This window comes from Salvelinus fontinalis, chromosome 8 (assembly GCF_029448725.1).
Source record: "Salvelinus fontinalis isolate EN_2023a chromosome 8, ASM2944872v1, whole genome shotgun sequence".
Taxonomy (NCBI): domain Eukaryota; kingdom Metazoa; phylum Chordata; class Actinopteri; order Salmoniformes; family Salmonidae; genus Salvelinus; species Salvelinus fontinalis.
The window spans coordinates 9535518-9556088 of NC_074672.1; the positions used below are offsets into that span (position 1 = coordinate 9535518).

Genomic DNA, 20571 nt, shown 5'->3' on the forward strand with positions numbered 1-20571 from the left:
GTTTCTGCATATCTTCATACTGTAATGTCTTTGGACAAACATATTTTTTTTCACAGAACCTTTTTTAGAAGTTTATTTAAGAGCATAGACAAACAGTGAATTTAATGCTAAGAAAATTACTTTCAAGAGTCAATAAATGAAACATGTATCAAACATTAAGTAAATGGCTCCATTTCCAAATCAAATAAAACTATACCCCAGTAGTGGAGTAGAAATAAAATACAGTAATGCTTTTTCACCAAATAATTTTGGCAACAGACAGTTGGATTTCTTTTTTAAAATAACATTTTAAAGATGTTGTATTGTCATAAGGAAGACCCATAATGGCCTTTAATAATGAAAATGCACACGTTACTGTAAGACATAATTAATTCAACAAAAGCACAGGTTCACATGTTTCGTGAAAATATATCTAAAATATTGTGGAAAATAAATCTCACCATAAAAGATCAGGTACCCATTTAGGTTTCTACATGGCTGCAAACTGTATTGCTATTAGCAGAGCAACAAATCGGTCCATATAAGCACCAAAACACCAACATCATTAGAAATGCATTCTCCTGGAAACATGCTTTGTTTTGATATGACCAAATACATAAAAACCTTCAGATGAAAAACATATTCTCATTATCTTGTCCTTGCAACATCCCAGAGATGTTGAGGGTTTAAATTGAGAGTGTTTCTGAACAAAAGGTTTGCTCTGTTCATCTCTCTGTGAACTTATAAAGACTTCCATCATGTTCCGGCAGTTCCATTCATTCCTTTCTGTTTGGTTTATAATAGATGCTTCTTGTCCATTGGTGCTATGCAGTGAGGGGAGCAATATTCATACTGTTCAGGACGGTGCAACATTGCAGAACGTTCCCATAGAAAGATATTGTGTATAGGGTTGCAGAATTCTGGTAACTTTCCCCAAATTCCCAAGTTTTACAGAAATCCTGGTTGGAGGAATCCCAGATTTCCTGCATATTCCCTCCTGATTCCAGGAATCTTCCACAAAAGGATTTCTGGAACACCTGGGAATTTTGCAACCTGTGTAGAACAGGTAGAATGGGGTCCAGGAAATCGTCAGCTCTATTTAATACATTTCTATCTGCAACGCTCTTTACATTTCAACTCAATGAATAATTAATACGTCCCATATGTGTTCCTTCATCCAGAGGTTGAAGGAGGTTTCAGGTACTCTTCTAGCTCAGGGGTTTCCAAACTGGGGGGGGGGGTCCACCAGAGGCTTATCATTTTTAGGGCGCTGCTGCATAAAAAAAACATTTGGGAATCCTCGCTCTAGGTCATCTCCATCTCCAAACCTGATGATGACTTCAGGGGAACAGAGTCAAATCCATCTGACGATCTCTGTGGAAACACATCAAATACAGTTGTTCTCATTTTAGAGTAATCAAAACATTCATGGATAAGATAGTAACTATTTTATGTACTACTTTCCATTGCAATTTCAATGGGAAACGTCTCTTGGAGTTTTGAGTTACAGTATTACAGACACAGGTCAGACATTTTATAACCCAAAAATCTTTGCAATGAAAAATAAATATACAAACCACATACAGTGATACAGATATTGTGTCCAGTTCCCTGTATAAGGAGGACTCATGTCTTTTTTTTTTTTTGAAACATCACATCACCACCTTTTTGGCCTCACCTCTCTGGAGAAGGACTTGATCTTTGTGAAGAAGGATTTCTTGGTGAGGTAGATGAGGTCGTCCTCTGCATCTTCTCCCTCCATGATGGCACAGCTGTCTGCAGCAGGCAGCTCACACTCCTTATCTCCAGCAGTCATCATCAGCTTGGAGTACTTATATTCCAGCCTGCATGTGGAGGGGAGAAAAAACACACCCCGTCACTGGTGCACAAATACACACACAAATAAGTGCATGCACACAGTCCACAAAGACTCCTGTCACTCCTCACATGCATGCACAGGTGTACACAATACACACACACACACACACACACATAGACAGACTATATCTTACTTGCGAGTTCTCTTCCAGAAGTAGCAGCTGATGCTGATGAGCAGTATGGCAGCGACCGTCCCTGTGGACACTCCGACCTTCAGCCAGAAGTCCAGGGTCACACAGGCACTGACCGTCTGGGCAGGAAGGGACACACCACCAGTACACTGCAGTGGCTGCTGCCACACGTAGGTGGTTCTCTGAAAGAGAGAGCGAGAGAGAGACACACAAACACACATTAGTATAATTTGGCTGTTTTGATAGTGTTATCGTAAGTCTACATTAGACAACGTGCCTAGTTAAGAATCAAAAAGCTGCAAAGGACTGTCTGGCATGATGTAGAAGCTTTTTGTAGCCGTATGCTCCAAAGCCAGAAAAGAAGAGTATGAGAAAGCAGGACTCTGTAATAATGTACTATCTTACCTGTATTCCCTGAATGCAGGCGCTGACTATCTCTCTGTAGTGGCTCTCTGTACAGAGTGGACAGGCATACGGAGACCGCCATAGGAAATGGAAGGAGCAACCGTCACACGTCCCCTCTGAACATTTACTGGACAGGACAACAAAGACCGAATCAAATGTTAAAATTCGCCTAGCAACTGTTGGCGCTCTGCTCTTATTCGGGTTGGGAGAGTTGAGCACACTGTAGTCTGCCAGACATCACACAGTACAGCTGGGGTCAAGGCTAAACTGTAATAGCAAGTCTTTATTTGAGGTGGTGTAGTAGTTGTAGTTCCACCATTATTCCACAGGAAGTCACTCTCTGTACAAATATCAGAGTGTCTGTCAGTTCAGCCACATTTTGAGAGTCTCTATAGCTTCCTTCAGTCAGTTCGTCATGTACAGTAGTCCATACCTTGGGAGTGTAATCTGGTCTTTGCCTGTCACTGTGGGATCACATCTCAGTCTGATGGTAGCCGTCCTTCCCTTTTTACATGCCTGTGTTGTTTCACTGGACCTGTGGTGGACATACTATGACTATGAGTCCAGTGGCAGATAAAGAGAGGTTATATAGTACTGAGTTGGGATAGTACTCTATTATAGAACAACAAAATACTATCACTATGAGTCCAGTGGCAGATAAAGAGAGGTTATATAGTACTGAGTTGGGATAGTACTCTATTTAGAACAACAAAATAGCCACCACTAGAACATCTAGAATGTCTCTGCATTAACATTTCAAAAGTACTGGCTTAAAAGTATACAAAACCTCTGGAACACTAACAGATTTGTTTTATTTGAAAACCCAGATTGATGATGATGATGATGATACCTGTAGTAGAAAATGACATCAGGCAGGTTGGACTTGGTAATGAAAGAGCTCTCAAGAGAGGCAATGCTATCCAGAGATGTGTCAGAGGTTACCCCTTCAGACAGAAACAGGACATGTTAAAGAAAGAGAGGAGAAACATCGACACAGCAACGGTGACAGGGTTTTCTGTACACCACCCTGTTGATCATGATCAGTTGGTAAAGTTACCCAACAAAGAAAATGGACAATAGTCATTTAATGTGCATGCTTGGCTTCATGCAAAGCTATCCCCAAGCCCCTTTACCAGCTAGGTGATTTTTGGTGTGTATCAATTGCTATTTGAGAGGGATGCACCATGGAGTAAAGCTTGATCTCTTACCAATGAGTGTGTCACCGATAGTAAAGGGTTGTGATGACACCACACTCTGACCTCTGACCTCAGAGGGCACCACAGTGGACTGGCAGGCGTAACCTCTGACCTCCTTCCTGCTCTCTGTCACGTTGTCCACGCACACCGCCACCTCTCTGCCCTACATGGGTCACAACAGAGAATCACCATTAATGTGAGTTTCTGTGTAACCATCGTTACTGGTTTCAAGGGGTAAATCTCAAAGGTATTTTTCTTGATTCCTTGCGTCCTATTTCCTTGCGTCAGAGGGAAGCGAGAAGAGCATTCGAAGAGATAGAAAGAGGAGATCCTCTCCAATGCTCTCCTCTGACATTTTGATCAGGTATGAAGAGAGGATGCAAGGAAGCGAGGAAAATACTTCTGAGATTGACCAAAGATGTATTCTAAATATAACCATATGCATCCATCTTCCATCCATATGTACCTCTTCTCCACAGAGGCCGACCCTGAACTGGTGGAAGTATCGGAGGCCTTTACTGGTGAAGCGTGGGCTGCTCTGGAAGCTGGTGATGTTAGCCAGGGGGGTGAAGTCATATTGGAGGACCTCTCCTCCGCCGGTGGACTGCAGGTTCGGTCTACAGTCACTAACACAGGCTGAGTGGGCCTGTGAGGGGATGGGGGGAGAAACAGAATTACCATACATTATCATGGGCACACCTTCAAAACACAATAAATAAGTATTGTCTAACACAGGCTTTAAAAATGCAACAATGATGCATTGATCTTTATTAGTACTTTGATTTGTGTTCCTTTCCCAGCTCTAAACCTTTACGCGCAGGCCTACATTATCTGATCAATGCACGAATACAACAGTTCTTCAGTTCGTCGTCGATCCCTTTCCTTACCTTGTTGCTGTGCGTATTGGGTCCACAGTGGATACAGGCTGCCTCCCCTACGGTCTGATCAGCCCTGATGAAGGTGTTGGGAGGGCAGCTCTTACACACGCCTGTCCCATTGACCATGTAGTGGGCTGGAGGGCAGGGGACGCATTCTGAGGCCGACCCGGAGCCCAAGGCACAGTGGCGACACTGAGAGGCCACACCCCCCACCACGTTGGTGATTTGGACAGTGTACATCTTGGCAAAGTCACCGCTGTACTGCCTCACCTGCGGAGAAGTTAGGGACAGTACTCAGAGTACAGAAGGCTATGCCACACTAGTCAAACACACATCACTCCTTCATAAGGGGCTGAAATGTTATTGTGGAGTTGAGTCATGCAGAGATGCATTGTCGGCGGAGATGTGTTAAGTGTTTCGTATGACATGGGGCGTGTTGACCCTCAGGTAAAGGTCCACTTTCTGTGATGGAAAGCTCGGCAATGAAATGGCTGAAATGTCCACGGATCTAAGTGTGTTGAGTGTGAGTTTGTCTGTGTCCATCTATCTCACCTCACCGTAGGCTTGGGTGCGTTGGAAGCCCCAGGTAAAGCTGACGGTGCTGTTGCTCTTCACTAGGTAGGAGTAGGACTGTTTCCTGGTCGTGCCACTCCAGTGCTCCACCATGTCATTGGCCCTCTCACTGTAACCCTGGGAAAAGAACAAGAAGAACCCTTATATTTCATCCATTTTCCTTACGGGCCACAGAACATGTGTTTTTGTTTACATCAATAGTACAACACTGTAGGTCTTGAAAACGGATGAACCAAATGCACTATGTGACTACAAATACTTTAAATTGTTGCATGAAGTGTGGCATGAGATATTCTCTCCCACCGCCATAAAGTAGAGGGTACAATCAGCGGTGCACTGGGTCTCAAAGACAAAGGAGATCCGCGACAGTTCACTCCTCTCATCATCTTTAGCCACCGAGTGAGGCAACCTAGGGAGACAGAAAATATTTAAGGTAACTTTTATTTTACATGACACCTACTGTACAACACATATACTGTAACATTACACATACAGTAATTATGCAAATATGTTCAATTCAAGGGTAACCCTTTTTTAGAAGGGTACCTATATAAAGGACTTTATAACACATTCATAACTCGTACATAACCCATTCATAAGCAGTTCCATTCAGGTGTTTGTTGTAACTTCCACAGACTGACCCTGTGAGCCCTACCTGTATCCAGGGACAGTGAGTGAGAGCATCATGTAGTCAGAGTCCAGATCGCCTTGGGTGGTGTAGATGTACTCTCCTGCCACCTCCCATCCTGTCAGTCACAACAACAGATCAACAATCAATAACTTCACAGACCACCAACAGAGAGTGCACATCACGTCAAATGCAACACTCAGGATCAAGCAAATTACTGTATGACTGCTCATTCAAAAGTAGGCCTTTTTCACACTGCTGAATTTAGCCAAACTGAGCCAAGCAGAACTGTACCAGCTGTCCTGGTTACACATCCAAATCACCACAATGCGGTTCGGGTCATCGCAACAGTGTAAAAAGGGTATTTGAGTCCTTTACATATGTACCAGTGCTCCTGAGTCACTGTAACTATTGCCTATTCATAACCAGGCCAGCCCATTACAACTTGGTTTGCCTCAGTAGAGTGAAAAAGGTATTAGAGTCCCTTACCCGTGCTCCTGACTGAGTCGCTGTACTCCCGGCTGTAGACAGAGCTCCTCATGTTGTCGGGCATCTTGTTCCACCACTTGTACTCAAAGCCCACCACCGGCTCTGTTCCGACAGGACACTCAGCACAGGCTGCACATAGAGTATGGATAGAGAGTGTTCGATAAAGAGACAGTAGAGGGTTTGTTGCCCACCAAGCAATTAGCACAGGGTGGATATGGACATGAGGGATTGAGAGCTACTGTTAAAATGGGTTTACGTTTGTGCCAAAGTGGTCTTATGTCCCAAAGGGGACGTACAGGATTAAGTAAATAATTAATGTGACAAAAGATCTGACAGCATAAAAACAGTGGCACAAGTTGCTGCGGAATGTTCCTCGTATAGCACCTAGCACCAAACATAGCACAATAATGTCTATTTCCGTTAATACATTTCATCAATCGTTACGTTGAGGAGGGGGTTTTCCACCTGTTCCATTGGAGTAGGATCCGTGAGGACAGGGTTCGCAGCCTGAGGTGTTGGTGACAGAGAAGCCAGGGTTACAGGGAGGGCAGGTCTCCATCTGTCCAGAGGCTGGTAGCTTCACCGCTCCTCCAGTACTGTTATCCACTGCCCCTTCAACGATCTCACTACAGATCTTTGGCTCGATCCACTTGTACATCAGCTGGGTCTAAGAAACACAGCAGGAGAGTTATGAATTACATTTACATTTTAGTAATTTACCAGAAACTCTTATTAACGTGAAATAGGTGCAATCAACTAAGGGAGGTAAAATAAACACATATCACATCAATGTACAGTACCAGTCAAAAGTTTGGACACACATATTCATTCAAGGGTTTTTCTTTATTTTGACTATTTTCTACATTGTAGAATAATAGTGAATACATAAAAACGATGAAATAACACATATGGAATCATGTATTAACCAAAAAAGTGATGAACGAATCAAAATATATTTTATATTTGAGATTCTTCAAAGTATCCACCCTTTACCTTGATGACAGCTTTGCACACTCTCTGCATTCTCTCAACCAGCTTCATAAGGTAGTCACCTGGAATTATTTTCCAAGAGTCTTGAAGGAGTTCCCACATATGCTGAGCACTTGTTGGCTGCTTTTCCTTCACTCTACAGTCCAACTCATCCCAAACCATCTCAATTGGGTTGAGGTCGGGTGATTGTGGAGGCCAGGTCATCTGATGCAGCACTCAATCACTCTCCTTCTTGGTCAAATAGCCCTTGAGATGTGCTTTGGGTCATTGTCCTATTGAAAAATAAATGGGATGGCGTACCGCTGCAGAATGCTGTGGTAGCCATTAAGTGTGCCTTGAATTCTAAATAAATCCCTGCCAGTGTCACCAGCAAAGCACTCCCACAGTATCACACCTCCTCCTCGTCCATGCTTCACAGTGGGAACCACACATGCAGAAATCATCCGTTCACCTACTCTGCGTCTCACAAAGGCAGCGGTTGGAACCATAAATCTCAAATTTGGACTCATAAGACCAAAGCACAGCTTTCCACTGGTCCTAATGTCCATTGCTTTTGTTTCTTGGACCAAGCAAGTCTCTTCTTCTTATTGGTGTCCTTTAGTGGTTTCTTTTCAGCAAATCAACCATGAAGGCCTGACTCACGCAGTCTCCTCCGAACAGTTGATGTTGAGATGTGTCTGTTACTTGAACTCTGGGAAGCATTTATTTGGGCTGCAATCTGAGGTGCAGTTAATTGCCGATTTCTGAGGCTGGTAACTCTAATGAACTTATCCTCTGCAACTGAGGTAACTCTGTGTCTTCCTTTCCTGTAGCGGTCCTCATGAGAGCCAGTTTCATCATAGCGCTTGACAGTTTTTGTGACTGCAATTTAAATAACTTCAAAAGTTCTTGACATTTTCAGGATTGACTGACCATGTCTTAAAGTAATGATGAACTGTCTATTCTCTTTGCTTATTTGAGCTGTTCATGCCATAATATGGACATGGACTTTTACCAAATAGGGCTACCTTCTGTATACCACCCCTACCTTGTCACAACACAACTGATTGGCTCAAATGCATTAAGGAAAGAAATTCCACAAATTCACTTTTAACAAGGCACACCTGTTAATTGAAATGCATTCCAGGTGACTACCTCATGAAGCTAGTTGAGAGAATGCCAAGACTGTGCAAAGCTGTCATCAAGGCAAAGGGTGGCTACTTTGAAGAATCTCAAATATAAAATATATTTTGATTTGTTGAACACTTTTTTGGTTACTACATGATTCCATGTGTTATTTCATAGTTTTGATGTTTTCACTCTTATTCTACAATTTAGAAAAAACATTTAAATAAAGAAAAACCCTGGAATGAGAAGGTCTGTCCAAACTTTTGACTGGTACTGTATATATGCTACATTATGGCTAATCATCATGACTGAGTACATAATGGTTGAATGGAACCTGTCAGGACTAAACAGGAAATCAATATGTAAGGAAAACTGATACCAACTCCAGCTGGTGGTCACTGCAGTGACCTGAGCCATGAAAAAACAACTGACTGCTCACATAAGAACAGCATTGTCAGTCAGCTTCATTTACTTTCTCATTTACTTTTCCCATAGTATTACCTGTCCTTTGGAGTCACATGGGGTGTGTGTGTAGAAGTAGTCACTGGTGGTACATGCAGGCCTCTGCTTGCAGCTCCCTGATCCGGCCTCTGGAAGAAGAGTTTGAACAAGGAAACCAGGGTTGTGTTCAGTAGATTGTCTTCAGTCATATTTCGAAACAGAGTGGTAGTGCATGAACTTGTCCAATAACAAAACAGATTTTTGTTGTCTGTTGCTAAACATTTTGTTACGGTGTACCCTACTGAACACGACCCAGGGGAAAACCGCCAGGAGGCAGGAGAAAAACAAAACCACCATTAAGATTCAGAGATACCACACACACTTAGACTAAGTCAACCAACCACACAGCCTGTGCATTTATTTGAACCAAGAGCATATACAGTATATTTGCATACATTACATACATGTGTGTGGTGACTTGCAAATGAGCAATCCACTATTCAAGCGGTTGTAACAGGAAGAAATATCTAGTTTACATACACTTAGGTTGGAGACATTAAACTCATTTTTCAACGACTCCACAAATTTCTTGTTAACAAACTATAGTTTTGGAAAGTCTGTTAGGACATCTACTTTGTGCATGACACAAGTAATTGTTCCAACAATTGTTTACAGACAGATTATTTGACTTATAATTCACTGTATCACACTTCCAGTGGGTCAGAAGTTCACATACACTAAGTTGACTGTGCCTTTAAACAGCTTGGAAAATTCCAGAAAATTATGTCATGGCTTTAGAAGCTTCTGATAGGCTAATTGACATAATTTGAGTCAATTAGAGGTGTACCTGTGGATGTATTTCAAGGCCTACCTTCAAACTCAGTGCCTCTTTGCTTGATATCATGGGAAAATCAAAAGAAATAAGCCAAGACTTTAGAAAAAATAATTGTAGACCTCCACAAGTCTGGTTCATCCTTGGGAGCAATTTCCAAACACCTGAAGGTACCACGTTCATATGTACAAACAAGTATAAACACCATGGAACCACGCAGCCGTCACACCGCTCAGGAAGGAGACGCATTCTGTCTCCTAGAGGTAAACGTACTTTGGTGCAAAAAGTGCAAATCAATCCCAGAACAACAACAAAGGACCTTGTGAAGATGCTGGAGGAAACAGGTACAAAATAATCTATATCCACAGTAAAACGAGTCCTATATCGACAAAACCTGGAAGGCCGCTCAACAAGGAAGAAGCCACTGCTCCAAAACCGCCATAAAAAAGCCAGACTACGGTTTGCAACTGCACATGGGGACAAAGATCGTACTTTTTGGAGAAATGTCCTCTGGTCTGATGAAACAAAAATATAACTGTTTGGCCATAATGACCATCGTTATGTTTGGAGGAAAAAGGGGAAAGCTTGCAAGCCGAAGAACACCACCCCAACCGTGAAGCACAGGGGTGGCAGCATCATGTTGTGGGGGTGCTTTGCTGCAGGAGTGACTGGTGCACTTCACAAAATAGATGGCATCATGAGGTATGAAAATTATGTGGATATATTGAAGAAACATCTCAAGACAACAGTCAGGAAGTTAAAGCTTGGTTGCAAATGGGTCTTCCAAATGGACAATGACCCCAAGCACTCTTCCAAAGTTGTGGCAAAATGGCTTAAGGACAACAAAGTCAAGGTATTGGAGTGGCCATCACAAAGCCCTGACCTCAATCCTATAGAAAATGTGTGGGTAGAACTGAAAAAGCGTGTGCGAGCAAGGAGGCCTACAAACCTGACTCGGTTACACCAGCTCTGTCAGGAGGAATTTATTGTGGGAAGCTTGTGGTAGGCTACCCAAAACGTTTGACCCAAGTTAACAATTTAAAGGCAATGCTACCAAATACTAATTGAGTGTATGTAAACTTCGGACCCACTGGGAATGTGATGAAAGAAATTAAAGCTGAAATAAATCCTTCTCAACTATTATTCAGACATCTCACATTCTTAAAATAAAGTGGTGATCCCAACTGACCTAAGACAGGGAATTTTTACTAGGATTAAATGTCAGGAATTGTGAAAAACTGAGTTTAAATGTCGCAACTTCCGCCGAGGTCGGTCCCTCTCCTTCTTCGTTCGGCGGTCGACGTCACCGGTCTTCTAGCCATCGCTGATCCATCTTTTATTTTCCATTGGTTTTGTCTTTATTTTCTACACACCTGGTTTTCATTATCCAATTACATGTTCATGTATTTAACCCTCTGTTTCCCCCATGTTTGTTGTGTGATTATTTAATTGTTCAGTTCGGTTCATGATGGCTGGTTTTTTGACGGGTGCTGTGTTCACCCGTGCGTAATATTTAGCGTTGGTTTTTGGTCAAGTGTATTTGTTTACCTTGTGCCTTTATTGTTTGAGTAAAGTACGTTGCTCACTCATTTTGCTCTCCTGCGTCTGACTTCATGCACCAGCTACACTCACCTTCGAATATTAAATGTATTTGGCTTAGGTGCATGTAAACTTCCGACTTCAATTGTATGTAGTACCAGTCAAAAGTTTGGACACACCTATTCATTCCAGGGTTTTTCTTTATTTAAAAAAATGTGTTTGAGACAAATCAGTTGTGTTGTGACAAGGTAGGGGTGGTATACAGAAGATAGCCCTATTTGGAAAAAAACAAATCCATATTATGTCAATAACAGCTCAAATAAGCAAAGAGAAATGACAGTCCATCATTACTTTAAGACATGCATATCAATCAATCCTGAAAATGTCAAGAACTTTGAAAGTTTCTTCAAGTGCAGTTGCAAAAACCATGAAGTGCTATGATGAAACTGGCTCTCATGAGGACCGCCCCAGGAATGGAAGACCCAGAGAATAAGTTCATTAGAGTTACCATCCTCAGATTGCAGGCCAAATCAATGCTTCACAGAGCTCAAGTAAGAGACACATCTCAACATCAACTGTTCAGAGGAGACTGCGTGACAAGCAGGCCTTCATTGTCGAATTTCTGCAAAGAAACCACTACTAAAGGACACCGATAAGAAGAAGAGACTTGATTGGGTCAAGAAACACAAGCAATGGACATTAGACTGGTGGAAATCTGTCCTTTGCTCTGATGAGTCCAAATTTTCGATTTTTGGTTCCAACGCCGTGTCTTTTTGAGACGCAGAGTAGGTGAACAGTTGATCTCCGCATGTGTGGATCCCACCGTGAAGCATGGAGGAAGAGGTGTGATAGTGTGGGCGTGCTTTGCTGGTGACACTGTCAGGGATTTATTTAGAATTCAAGGCACACTTAACCAGCATGGCTACCACAGCATTCTGCAGCGATACGTCATCCCATCTGTTTTGCACTTAGTGGAACTATCATTTGTTTTTAAACAAGACAATGACCCAAAACACACCTCCAGGCTGTGTAAGGGCTATTTGACCAAGGAGAGTGATGGAGTGCTGCATCAGATGACCTGGCCTCCACAATCACCCGACCAATTGAGATGGTTTGGGATGAGTTGAACCGCAGAGTGAAGGAAAAGCTGCCAACAAGTGCTCAGCATATGTGGGAACTTCAAGATTCTTGGAAAAACATTCCTCATGAAGCTGGTTGAGAGAATGCCAAGAGTGTGCAAAGCTGTCATCAAGGCAAAGGGTGACTAATTTGAAGAATCTCAAATATTAAAAATATTTAATTTGTTTAACACTTTTTTGGTTACTACATGAATCAATATGTGTTATTTCATAGTTTATGTCTTCACTATTATTCTATAATGTAGAAAATTGTAAAAAAAAAAAAAAATAACACTTTAAATGAGTAGGTGTGTCCAAACTTTTGGACTGGTACTGTAGTTGGTGCTAGAATGCAAACATACCTGCATATTTGTCTACTTCACACTGCTGGCACACCGTGGCACCCTTGTTGGAGTAGGAGTCAGCAGGGCAGGGGGTACAGCGAGCAGAGCCTGGCTTGGCGCTGTAGGTCCCAGGTTTACAATGGAAACACTCTGACGTATAGGCAACCCCTGGAGGAGCAGGACAATTATCAATCAGTAATGATTAACAGAAACGAGAGTAAGAAGAGGTGTGCATCTTAGCTTTTCAGTTTTTCACATTGCAGCACTTTTGAGGGGTGGCCCCAATCGGGGCGTAAACCTACGGACTGTCGAACCGTTACACCAAGAGATCTGAATCTCTTGACGAGTTTGCTAGGTGTTGGGTCTACAAATTGCTCAAATGTTTTGAATAATGAATCAAATATTCCTGCCGGGGTATCATAATCAAGCCTAAATAAACAAGGGAGAGCAATCTGCAAACAATTCGGGATAAAAAAAATGATGACATCGATGACTGCTGTATAGTACCTGAGATAGCAATGTTGCGAAGGAGCACAGGTTTGACAGCACTGCCCACCAGTCCAAAAGATGTGGTCCTCCAGTAGAGCACGTTGTTGCCTCGATTCAGCTTCAACTGGACAGAGATAGAGAGCGAGAGAAACCGTCGGGGGTCATACATAAACTCTCTTAATAGACATTAGCATAGCTCACGCAGACAAGATTTTGGTTTAAGGTTCTGAGATTAGGGTTCCCACCCCATCATGCTCAGTGTATGGGCATGTGGGGGCTATATTAGTAAGACTCACATTGTGGGGAGTCCAGTCTTTCTCTGAGGCCCTCATCCAGCGACCCTCAGAGTCTGTGGACTCGCACTGGTCATTCTGAACCTGGACGGAGGACAAGACAGTGCGAAGAGATCAATACAACATGGCTGCCTGAGTTCACACAGTTCACACAGTTGAGTTCATTACAGTTACTCGTTTAGATAGCATGGAGAGGATGGAGATCGATTGAGGAGCACATCACGTAGCCCTGTCCATTGGAATGAATGAAGAGTATCATCATGGAACACTCACATAAAACACTTAAAACATAGAACATGCAACACTCACATAGAATTCAAAGAAGATGGTGTTGTCTGGGTAGAAGTACTCAAAGGACACAGTGCCTGCTTTCTTCAGGCTCACCGCGTAGGACAAGGTAGAGGTGCACTCATCTATGTTAGAGGCAATATAGTCGCCTTTCGGTATCCAGGTCGAGCTATAGGGGAAGAAAAAAAGAGGCAAATACTGTTAGAAATAGACAGTAGCTCTAAAGGTTGAGATAAATAGTAACCAACATAACGGTGTCTTCCAATGCACTAAACAGTATGCAGCTGTGTAGAAAGGTAGCCTGGTCCCAGATCGGTTTGTACTGTCTTGCCAACAGAAGTTGGCTATACAGATCTGGGACCAGGCTAATGTAAATGGCCATAAAATAACCTAAGCTTGAGATGGAGAGTTACTACTCTCTTCCCACACCCGCTGTAAGCAAGACAGAGAGAGATACTGACTTTGAGCAGTTGGTGTAGATGTCAGCTATGTTCATGTTCATCCCGTGTGAGATGAAGCCAGCTGGCATGCTGTCCCACTCATCGAAGGCCACGCCCGTCCCCAGAGAGTAGGTCCCACCAGAACACTTCTGACACTCCTGGCTTCTCATGTCCAGGAACTCCCCCTCGCTGCAGGAGAACGCTGGAAGGGGGGGGGGGGGGGGGTGAGACTATTGCAGGCCAGGAAGACACTGTGGGTGCATCTCAATAGTCCTTTCTTTGATTCCTCACATCCTCTCTAGCCGCCTCTTCAAAACGTCAATGGAGCAAATGTCCTCCAATGGTCTCCTCACTTACCTCTGGCGTTTTGAAAGGTAGGTAGGATAGGTAGGGTAGGTAGGGTAGGTAGGTAGGTAGGTAGGTAGGTAGGTAGGTAGGTAGGTGGTAGGTAGGTAGGTAGGTAGGTAGGTAGGTAGGTAGGTAGGTAGGTAGGTAGGGTACTCACTACACTGTGTGCCCTTGACAGGGTCAGGGAGGCCTGTGCACGTGTCTGGTTTGTTAGGTACCGCCACCCTCCACCGAGACCCCAGCACATCGCAGTCTGTGTACTCAAAGTGGTAGTCCGACTGCAAGAAAAAACACACACAGACTCACACTTCTCAGGTATTTATATATACAGTGTGTATAGAGCCTGAACAATGAATGAAATGCTCACAAGGTAGTCCTCTAAAGGTGACACTAGTTTTTGAAAAGTATGTGGAGTGTACCAGTTTGAGATCAGTGTATTGGGACTGTTTGGAACATGACATCACACAGGTTATGACCTAATTCACAGATATCCATTCAGAGTATATTCAAGTCAACTCCTAAATAAACTCACATTCATTTTGATGGACAAGTTTACCATTGTAATCTTTTTTTGTGAAATAATACATTTTGACTGATGTAACTGACTTAAAAATGTAATAACACGATTTCTCAACATAATGCAGCACATTCAGCCAAATTTCCCTCTAAACGAGACCAACCCCCTTTCCAAATAGAAGGATCGGATCAATATTTGCACAGTCAAGAGGCTGCTGCCTCACCTGTTGTCTTAATCTCCCTCACCTTGGGGTTATTGACTTATTTAGTAGCCAAGGAAAAAGCTGGAAAAGCTGCAGACTGGACCAACCCTTCTGTCAACAACTCATCGCAATCATCTCTTAGCAAGTCATTACAACTACATACAGACAGGCAACATAGGATGTCTTGTTTGTTTCAAGTGGCTTTGCTATAGGTGTGACAGAGTGCCAACAAGAAACAGTAAGCGTTAAGGCTTCCTTCGACAAAGGTTGCTGTAGGTGTAGCCCTCCCATCATAATGTCATCGTAGGAGTACTCTTTACTTAGAAGATGTAAGCAGTGAGTCAGTAAGCAGAATATAAAATGCATACTGAGAATATTTTATTTATTTATTTTACCATTATTTTACCATTATTTTACCAGGTAAGTTGACTGAGAACACGAATATACAGAAGAGTACAGTCTCTTCCTAGCCTGGTCCCAGATACAGTATGTTTGTACTATCATTCCAACTCCTTGTCACTCACTGACATGATAATTCCATAAGGGGTTGGCAACACAGTAGAAACGGACAGGCACTCAGGCTCTTCTCACAGCCGCTGTGGAGTGCCGTGAGTCCTGACAAGCAAGGCTAGTACAGAGGTGAAAGTCAAGGCATCTGAATAGGCCATTGGGCCATATATGTCAAGAATTACTGGGCTATGTCCCAAATGGCACCCTATTCCCAACCTAGTGCACTACTTTTAACCAGGGCCCATAGGACTCTGTTCAATAGTATTGCACTGTAGAACAAGAGCACTTTGCAGAGTAAACCTAACCCCCACTCTGGACCATGTAGGATTAATAGTTAACAACCAGCAGACAAATGTTCCCTCTAACACACTTTTGTTTTTTATTAGTGCAGCTACATTAGCTTTTGTTTTAGAGATAAGGGGAGTGAGTGGGAGGAGAAGAGGGAGAGGGGGAGGGAGAGAGAGAGGTAGAAGGAGAGAGAGAGACAGAGAGAGGAGAGAGAGAGAGTGGGAGAGGGAGAGGGAGTGAAAGTGAACCGTTGATGGATAAAATGAAAATTCATAAATTGAAGATGTGCTCTGCCTGGCTCGAATCTAATACTCCTTGTTCATAAAAACATGAGTAAACCGTGGCAACGGGACATTGTGACCCTGTCTCCTCATGGTCTCACAGGCACACACACACAGGCTCTGTCCGAATACAAATAATTCTGATGAATCAGTCAGCCATGGTGTCCCTTCAACTTAATCTGCCTCTAAACTCTCTCACCTTGAGGTAAAGGTGGCTGTAGGTTTCCTGGAACACATTGTCCTTACATGGGCCTAGTCATGACGCCAAGTCACTTGGGGATGTTAGTTCTACTATGAACTGTTTTTGCTCCAGCTGATTTTGCTAAGCATTCATGAAATGTGAACAGCTTATGAATGTGTTACGTATGACTTAAGAATGTGTTATGAAGTCTTTATGTAACCTTGTTAACCCAAACAAGGAATAAGGAATGGGTCATATACAGTGGGGCAAAAAAGTATTTAGTCAGCCACCAATTGTGCAAGTTCTCCCACTTAAAAAGATGAGATAGGCCTGTAATTTTCATCATAGGTACACTTCAACTATGACAGACAAAATGAGAAAAAAAAATCCAGAAAATCACATTGAAGAATTTTTAATGAATTTATTTGCAAATTATGGTGGAAAATAAGTATTTGGTCAATAACAAAAGTTTATCTCAATACTTTGTTATATACCCTTTGTTGGCAATGACAGAGGTCAAACGTTTTCTGTAAGTCTTCACAAGGTTTTCACACACTGTTGCTGGTATTTTGGCCCATTCCTCCATGCAGATCTCCTCTAGAGCAGTGATGTTTTGGGGCTGTTACTGGGCAACACGGACTTTCAACTCCCTCCAAAGATTTTCTATGGGGTTGAGATCTGGAGACTGGCTAGGCCACTCCAGGACCTTGAAATGCTTCTTACGAAGCCACTCCTTCGTTGCCCGGGCGGTGTGTTTGGGATCATCGTCATGCTGAAAGACCCAGCCACGTTTCATTTTCAATGCCCTTGCTGATGGAAGGAGGTTTTCACTCAAAATCTCACATTACATGGCCCCATTCCTTCTTTCCTTTACACGGATCAGTCGTCCTGGTTCATTTGCAGAAAAACAGCCCCAAAGCATGATGTTTCCACCCCCATGCTTCACAGTAGGTATGGTGTTCTTTGGATGCAACTCAGCATTCTTTGTCCTCCAAACACAACGAGTTGAGTTTTTACCAAAAAGTTATATTTTGGTTTCATCTGACCATATGACATTCTCCCAATCTTCTTCTGGATCATCCAAATGCTCTCTAGCAAACTTCAGACGGGCCTGGACATGTACTGGCTTAAGCAGGGGGACACGTCTTGCACTGCAGGATTTGAGTCCCTGGCGGCGTATTGTGTTACTGATGGTAGGCTTTGTTACTTTGGTCACAGCTCTCTGCAGGTCATTCACTAGGTCCCCCCGTGTGGTTCTGGGATTTTTGCTCACCGTTCTTGTGATCATTTTGACCCCACGGGGTGAGATCTTGCGTGGAGCCCCAGATCGAGGGAGATTATCAGTGGTCTTGTATGTCTTCCATTTCCTAATAATTGCTCCCACAGTTGATTTCTTCAAACCAAGCTGCTTACCTATTGCAGATTCAGTCTTCCCAGCCTGGTGCAGGTCTACAATTTTGTTTCTGGTGTCCTTTGACAGCTCTTTGGTCTTGGCCATAGTGGAGTTTGGAGTGTGACTGTTTGAGGTTGTGGACAGTTGTCTTTTATACTGATAACAAGTTCAAACAGGTGCCGTTAATACAGGTAACGAGTGGAGGACAGAGGAGCCTCTTAAAGAAGAAGTTACAGGTCTGTGAGAGCCAGAAATCTTGCTTGTTTGTAGGTGACCAAATACTTATTTTCCACCATAATTTGCAAATAAATTCATAAAAAATCCTACAATGTGATTTTCTGGATTTTTTTTCCTCATTTTGTCTGTCATAGTTGAAGTGTACCTATGATGAAAATTACAGGCCTCTCTCATCTTTTTAAGTGGGAGAACTTGCACAATTGGTGGCTGACTAAATACTTTTTTGCCCCACTGTATATGGTGACAACTTCCAATACTAGCAAGCATGGTGCATATCAGCTCTCCATTCACACCCCAGCAACAACGTTATTGATACAAGAAATGCCTAGGCATTATCAAACACCACAGTAGTCATGCAAATATTAAGAAGAGAAAGTAGACTACAGCCAGGAGAGTTGTTAACTGGAGAGCTAAGGACTTGCTTAAGGCAGAAAACTGTTGCACACACACACAGGCAACTGACTATGACTAATAAAGGCTATGTAAGCAACACCAAACTAACTGACGCCATACCAGTGTAACACATGTCCATTTAACACAGACATCACCATAATGTGTGTGTAGGAGACCGGTTCAGAGTGTGGTTAACAACTCGCGATAAGAGAAATGCTCCTAGCAGAAGCCTCCACAGCAGGGGTACTCAAGTACTATTTGAGACGGTCCGGTCTCACAGATTTCCTAGGTGGAAAAGAACGGTCTGAATGGATATTGTCATTCATCAGCGTGGTAACAAACCCCCACCTCACAACCCATGCGTCCCCAAACTGTTCACACCCCTTTTGTTGACAGAGAGAACATGTTGTAGCTTTAATGCTAATTTCCTACAATTCTACACATTTTGCCATGTCTTATGTGTGTTCATATGATACAGAGGTGGAAGCCCGACTAAGTTCGCCCCCCCAAAACAAACATTACCCTACACCCGCATAACATCTGCTAAATATGTGTATATGACGAATAAATGTTTTTATTTGAAAATGTGGTTTTAAAAAATATATATATTTGGGACCCGTGGTCCGTATTGACCCCGTTCTTGGTCCGGATCCGGCCTGCAGTCTGTCTGTTGAGTACGGGAGCTCTGCAGTACTGAATGACATTGACAAACTCTTTAGGAAAGTAGAAAATTAGGCATCTATTGTTTCTACGGTTCATTTCTGTATAGGCTACCTTAGAGTGAATGTGTGTATGGGGTTGATGACGGTTCAACAGTTTTAAAATGATTACATTTGACCTTAGCGCGTAAAATAAAATAAATAGAGAACAGTTGGGCTGTTGATTAGGTCTAGGGGTACAGTTCAGCACCTCTTACCACCCAGACTCCTTCTCCCACCACCCCCCACGCTGAAAAGTGTGATACAAAAGTTTAAAAAACTCACCTGACCCCCACTATCTTGAAATACCATAATATTACATCAGAATTCTAACAGACATACCAACAGATTTGCATGTATTCTGTCCTATAACTGGCCATTCAGCCATCTGTGACTGTTTTGAATTATATGGTTCTGATAACTAATCTGTGACTGTTTTGAATTCTATGGTTCTTTGCATCATATTTCCATAAAGCCTACAATAGCAAACGTCTATTACTCATAAAATATTCCTACTAATTGTGTGAAGGGTACTTCTTCAAATACGATCAGGTTTCTAGATCATCTTCACTTATGATGGCTCGTTGTTTACAGTGGAGTGCATTTATGGAGGTCAAATTCAGAGGTTACAAACTGAGACGTAGGCTGCATCAGACAACGTGTATGTATGTCAATATGAATGAGTTCTGCTCCAACTGATCAGTCAATATGCTTTTCATAATGGACCATAAAAGACTGCATTGAAAACTACAGGAACATGTTTGAAATTATTTTGTAGAAATTCCCAGCTAGTTAATAGAAACGTTACAGTTTAGTTATCTGAAATCTGAGTTATACAAAATAAATGTACAATTATGTGAAGCAATACAATTGGTTTTGTTTAGGTTACCTAATGAAGTGCACTTCATGTTATTGTTATGCCATATGGGTGAAAATACAGTCAATTAGTCACAATTATGTTAAAAGACAACGTATCATTCCATTCTCCTTACCTCTTTGCATATGGGCAAATCACTGGACGCATAAATTTGAACAAAAAATAGCCAAAGAAGGTGAAGAAAACTGTGTGAAGCTCGGCGCATCATCTTTCTTGAGCAGCAGGTAGGCTACAATCAACAGCTTGTAGGTCCGCGCCACGCTGGAGGTGAAATTTATGCGGGGTGGAGGCTTGAATTTATGCCACGACAGTTGACACAGCATCCTCTAACAGTCTACCTATGAGGCGCAGGCGCTTTCACTCTCTAGCTTGCGCGCTGAAAATAATTAAATAAAATGCTCGTTTAAAAATGTTTATTATTCAATGAATGGTCAGCTTGATTGTGTATATTTTACTTACACAATCAATTATCTTTTGCATTCAAAAATTCCGGGGGTTTTGCAGGCATTATCGCACTCCACAGGTGCTTTTTGACAGGATCAGTGCTATCTGGGATCCTTGGGACGTCCATATCCTAAACCCCTACCCTTATCAAACTCTAACCTTAA

General features: G+C 42.6%; 1 protein-coding gene across 1 annotated transcript; it reads right to left on the minus strand.

Annotated features, from left to right (window-relative positions):
* Window positions 1–58: 58 nt before the first annotated feature.
* Window positions 59–20305, minus strand: elapor1 (endosome-lysosome associated apoptosis and autophagy regulator 1). The gene is made up of 22 exons (XM_055930912.1): window positions 20079–20305; window positions 14544–14664; window positions 14060–14240; window positions 13620–13767; window positions 13314–13394; window positions 13036–13141; window positions 12547–12696; window positions 8756–8844; window positions 6623–6824; window positions 6158–6286; window positions 5696–5786; window positions 5344–5449; window positions 5020–5157; window positions 4477–4737; window positions 4056–4235; window positions 3602–3752; window positions 3244–3337; window positions 2827–2928; window positions 2394–2520; window positions 1992–2170; window positions 1658–1823; window positions 59–1353 (listed from the first exon to the last, which is right to left on the minus strand). The coding sequence occupies exons 1-22, from the start codon at window positions 20169–20171 to the stop codon at window positions 1285–1287; spliced, it is 2964 nt and encodes a 987-aa protein (XP_055786887.1). The 5' UTR covers window positions 20172–20305; the 3' UTR covers window positions 59–1284.
* Between the last annotated feature and the right edge of the window lie 266 nt (window positions 20306–20571).

Coding starts and splice junctions, on each gene's coding strand:
- elapor1 (XM_055930912.1), bottom strand. CDS start 20,171: ATGATGCGCCGAGCTTCACACAGTTTTCTTCACCTTCTTTGGCTATTT. Junction 14,241..14,543: donor TGTCAAGGGCACACAGTGTA/GTGAGTACCCTA, acceptor CCCCCCTTCCAG/CGTTCTCCTGCAGCGAGGGG. Junction 8,845..12,546: donor TGAAGTAGACAAATATGCAG/GTATGTTTGCAT, acceptor CTCTTCTTCCAG/AGGCCGGATCAGGGAGCTGC.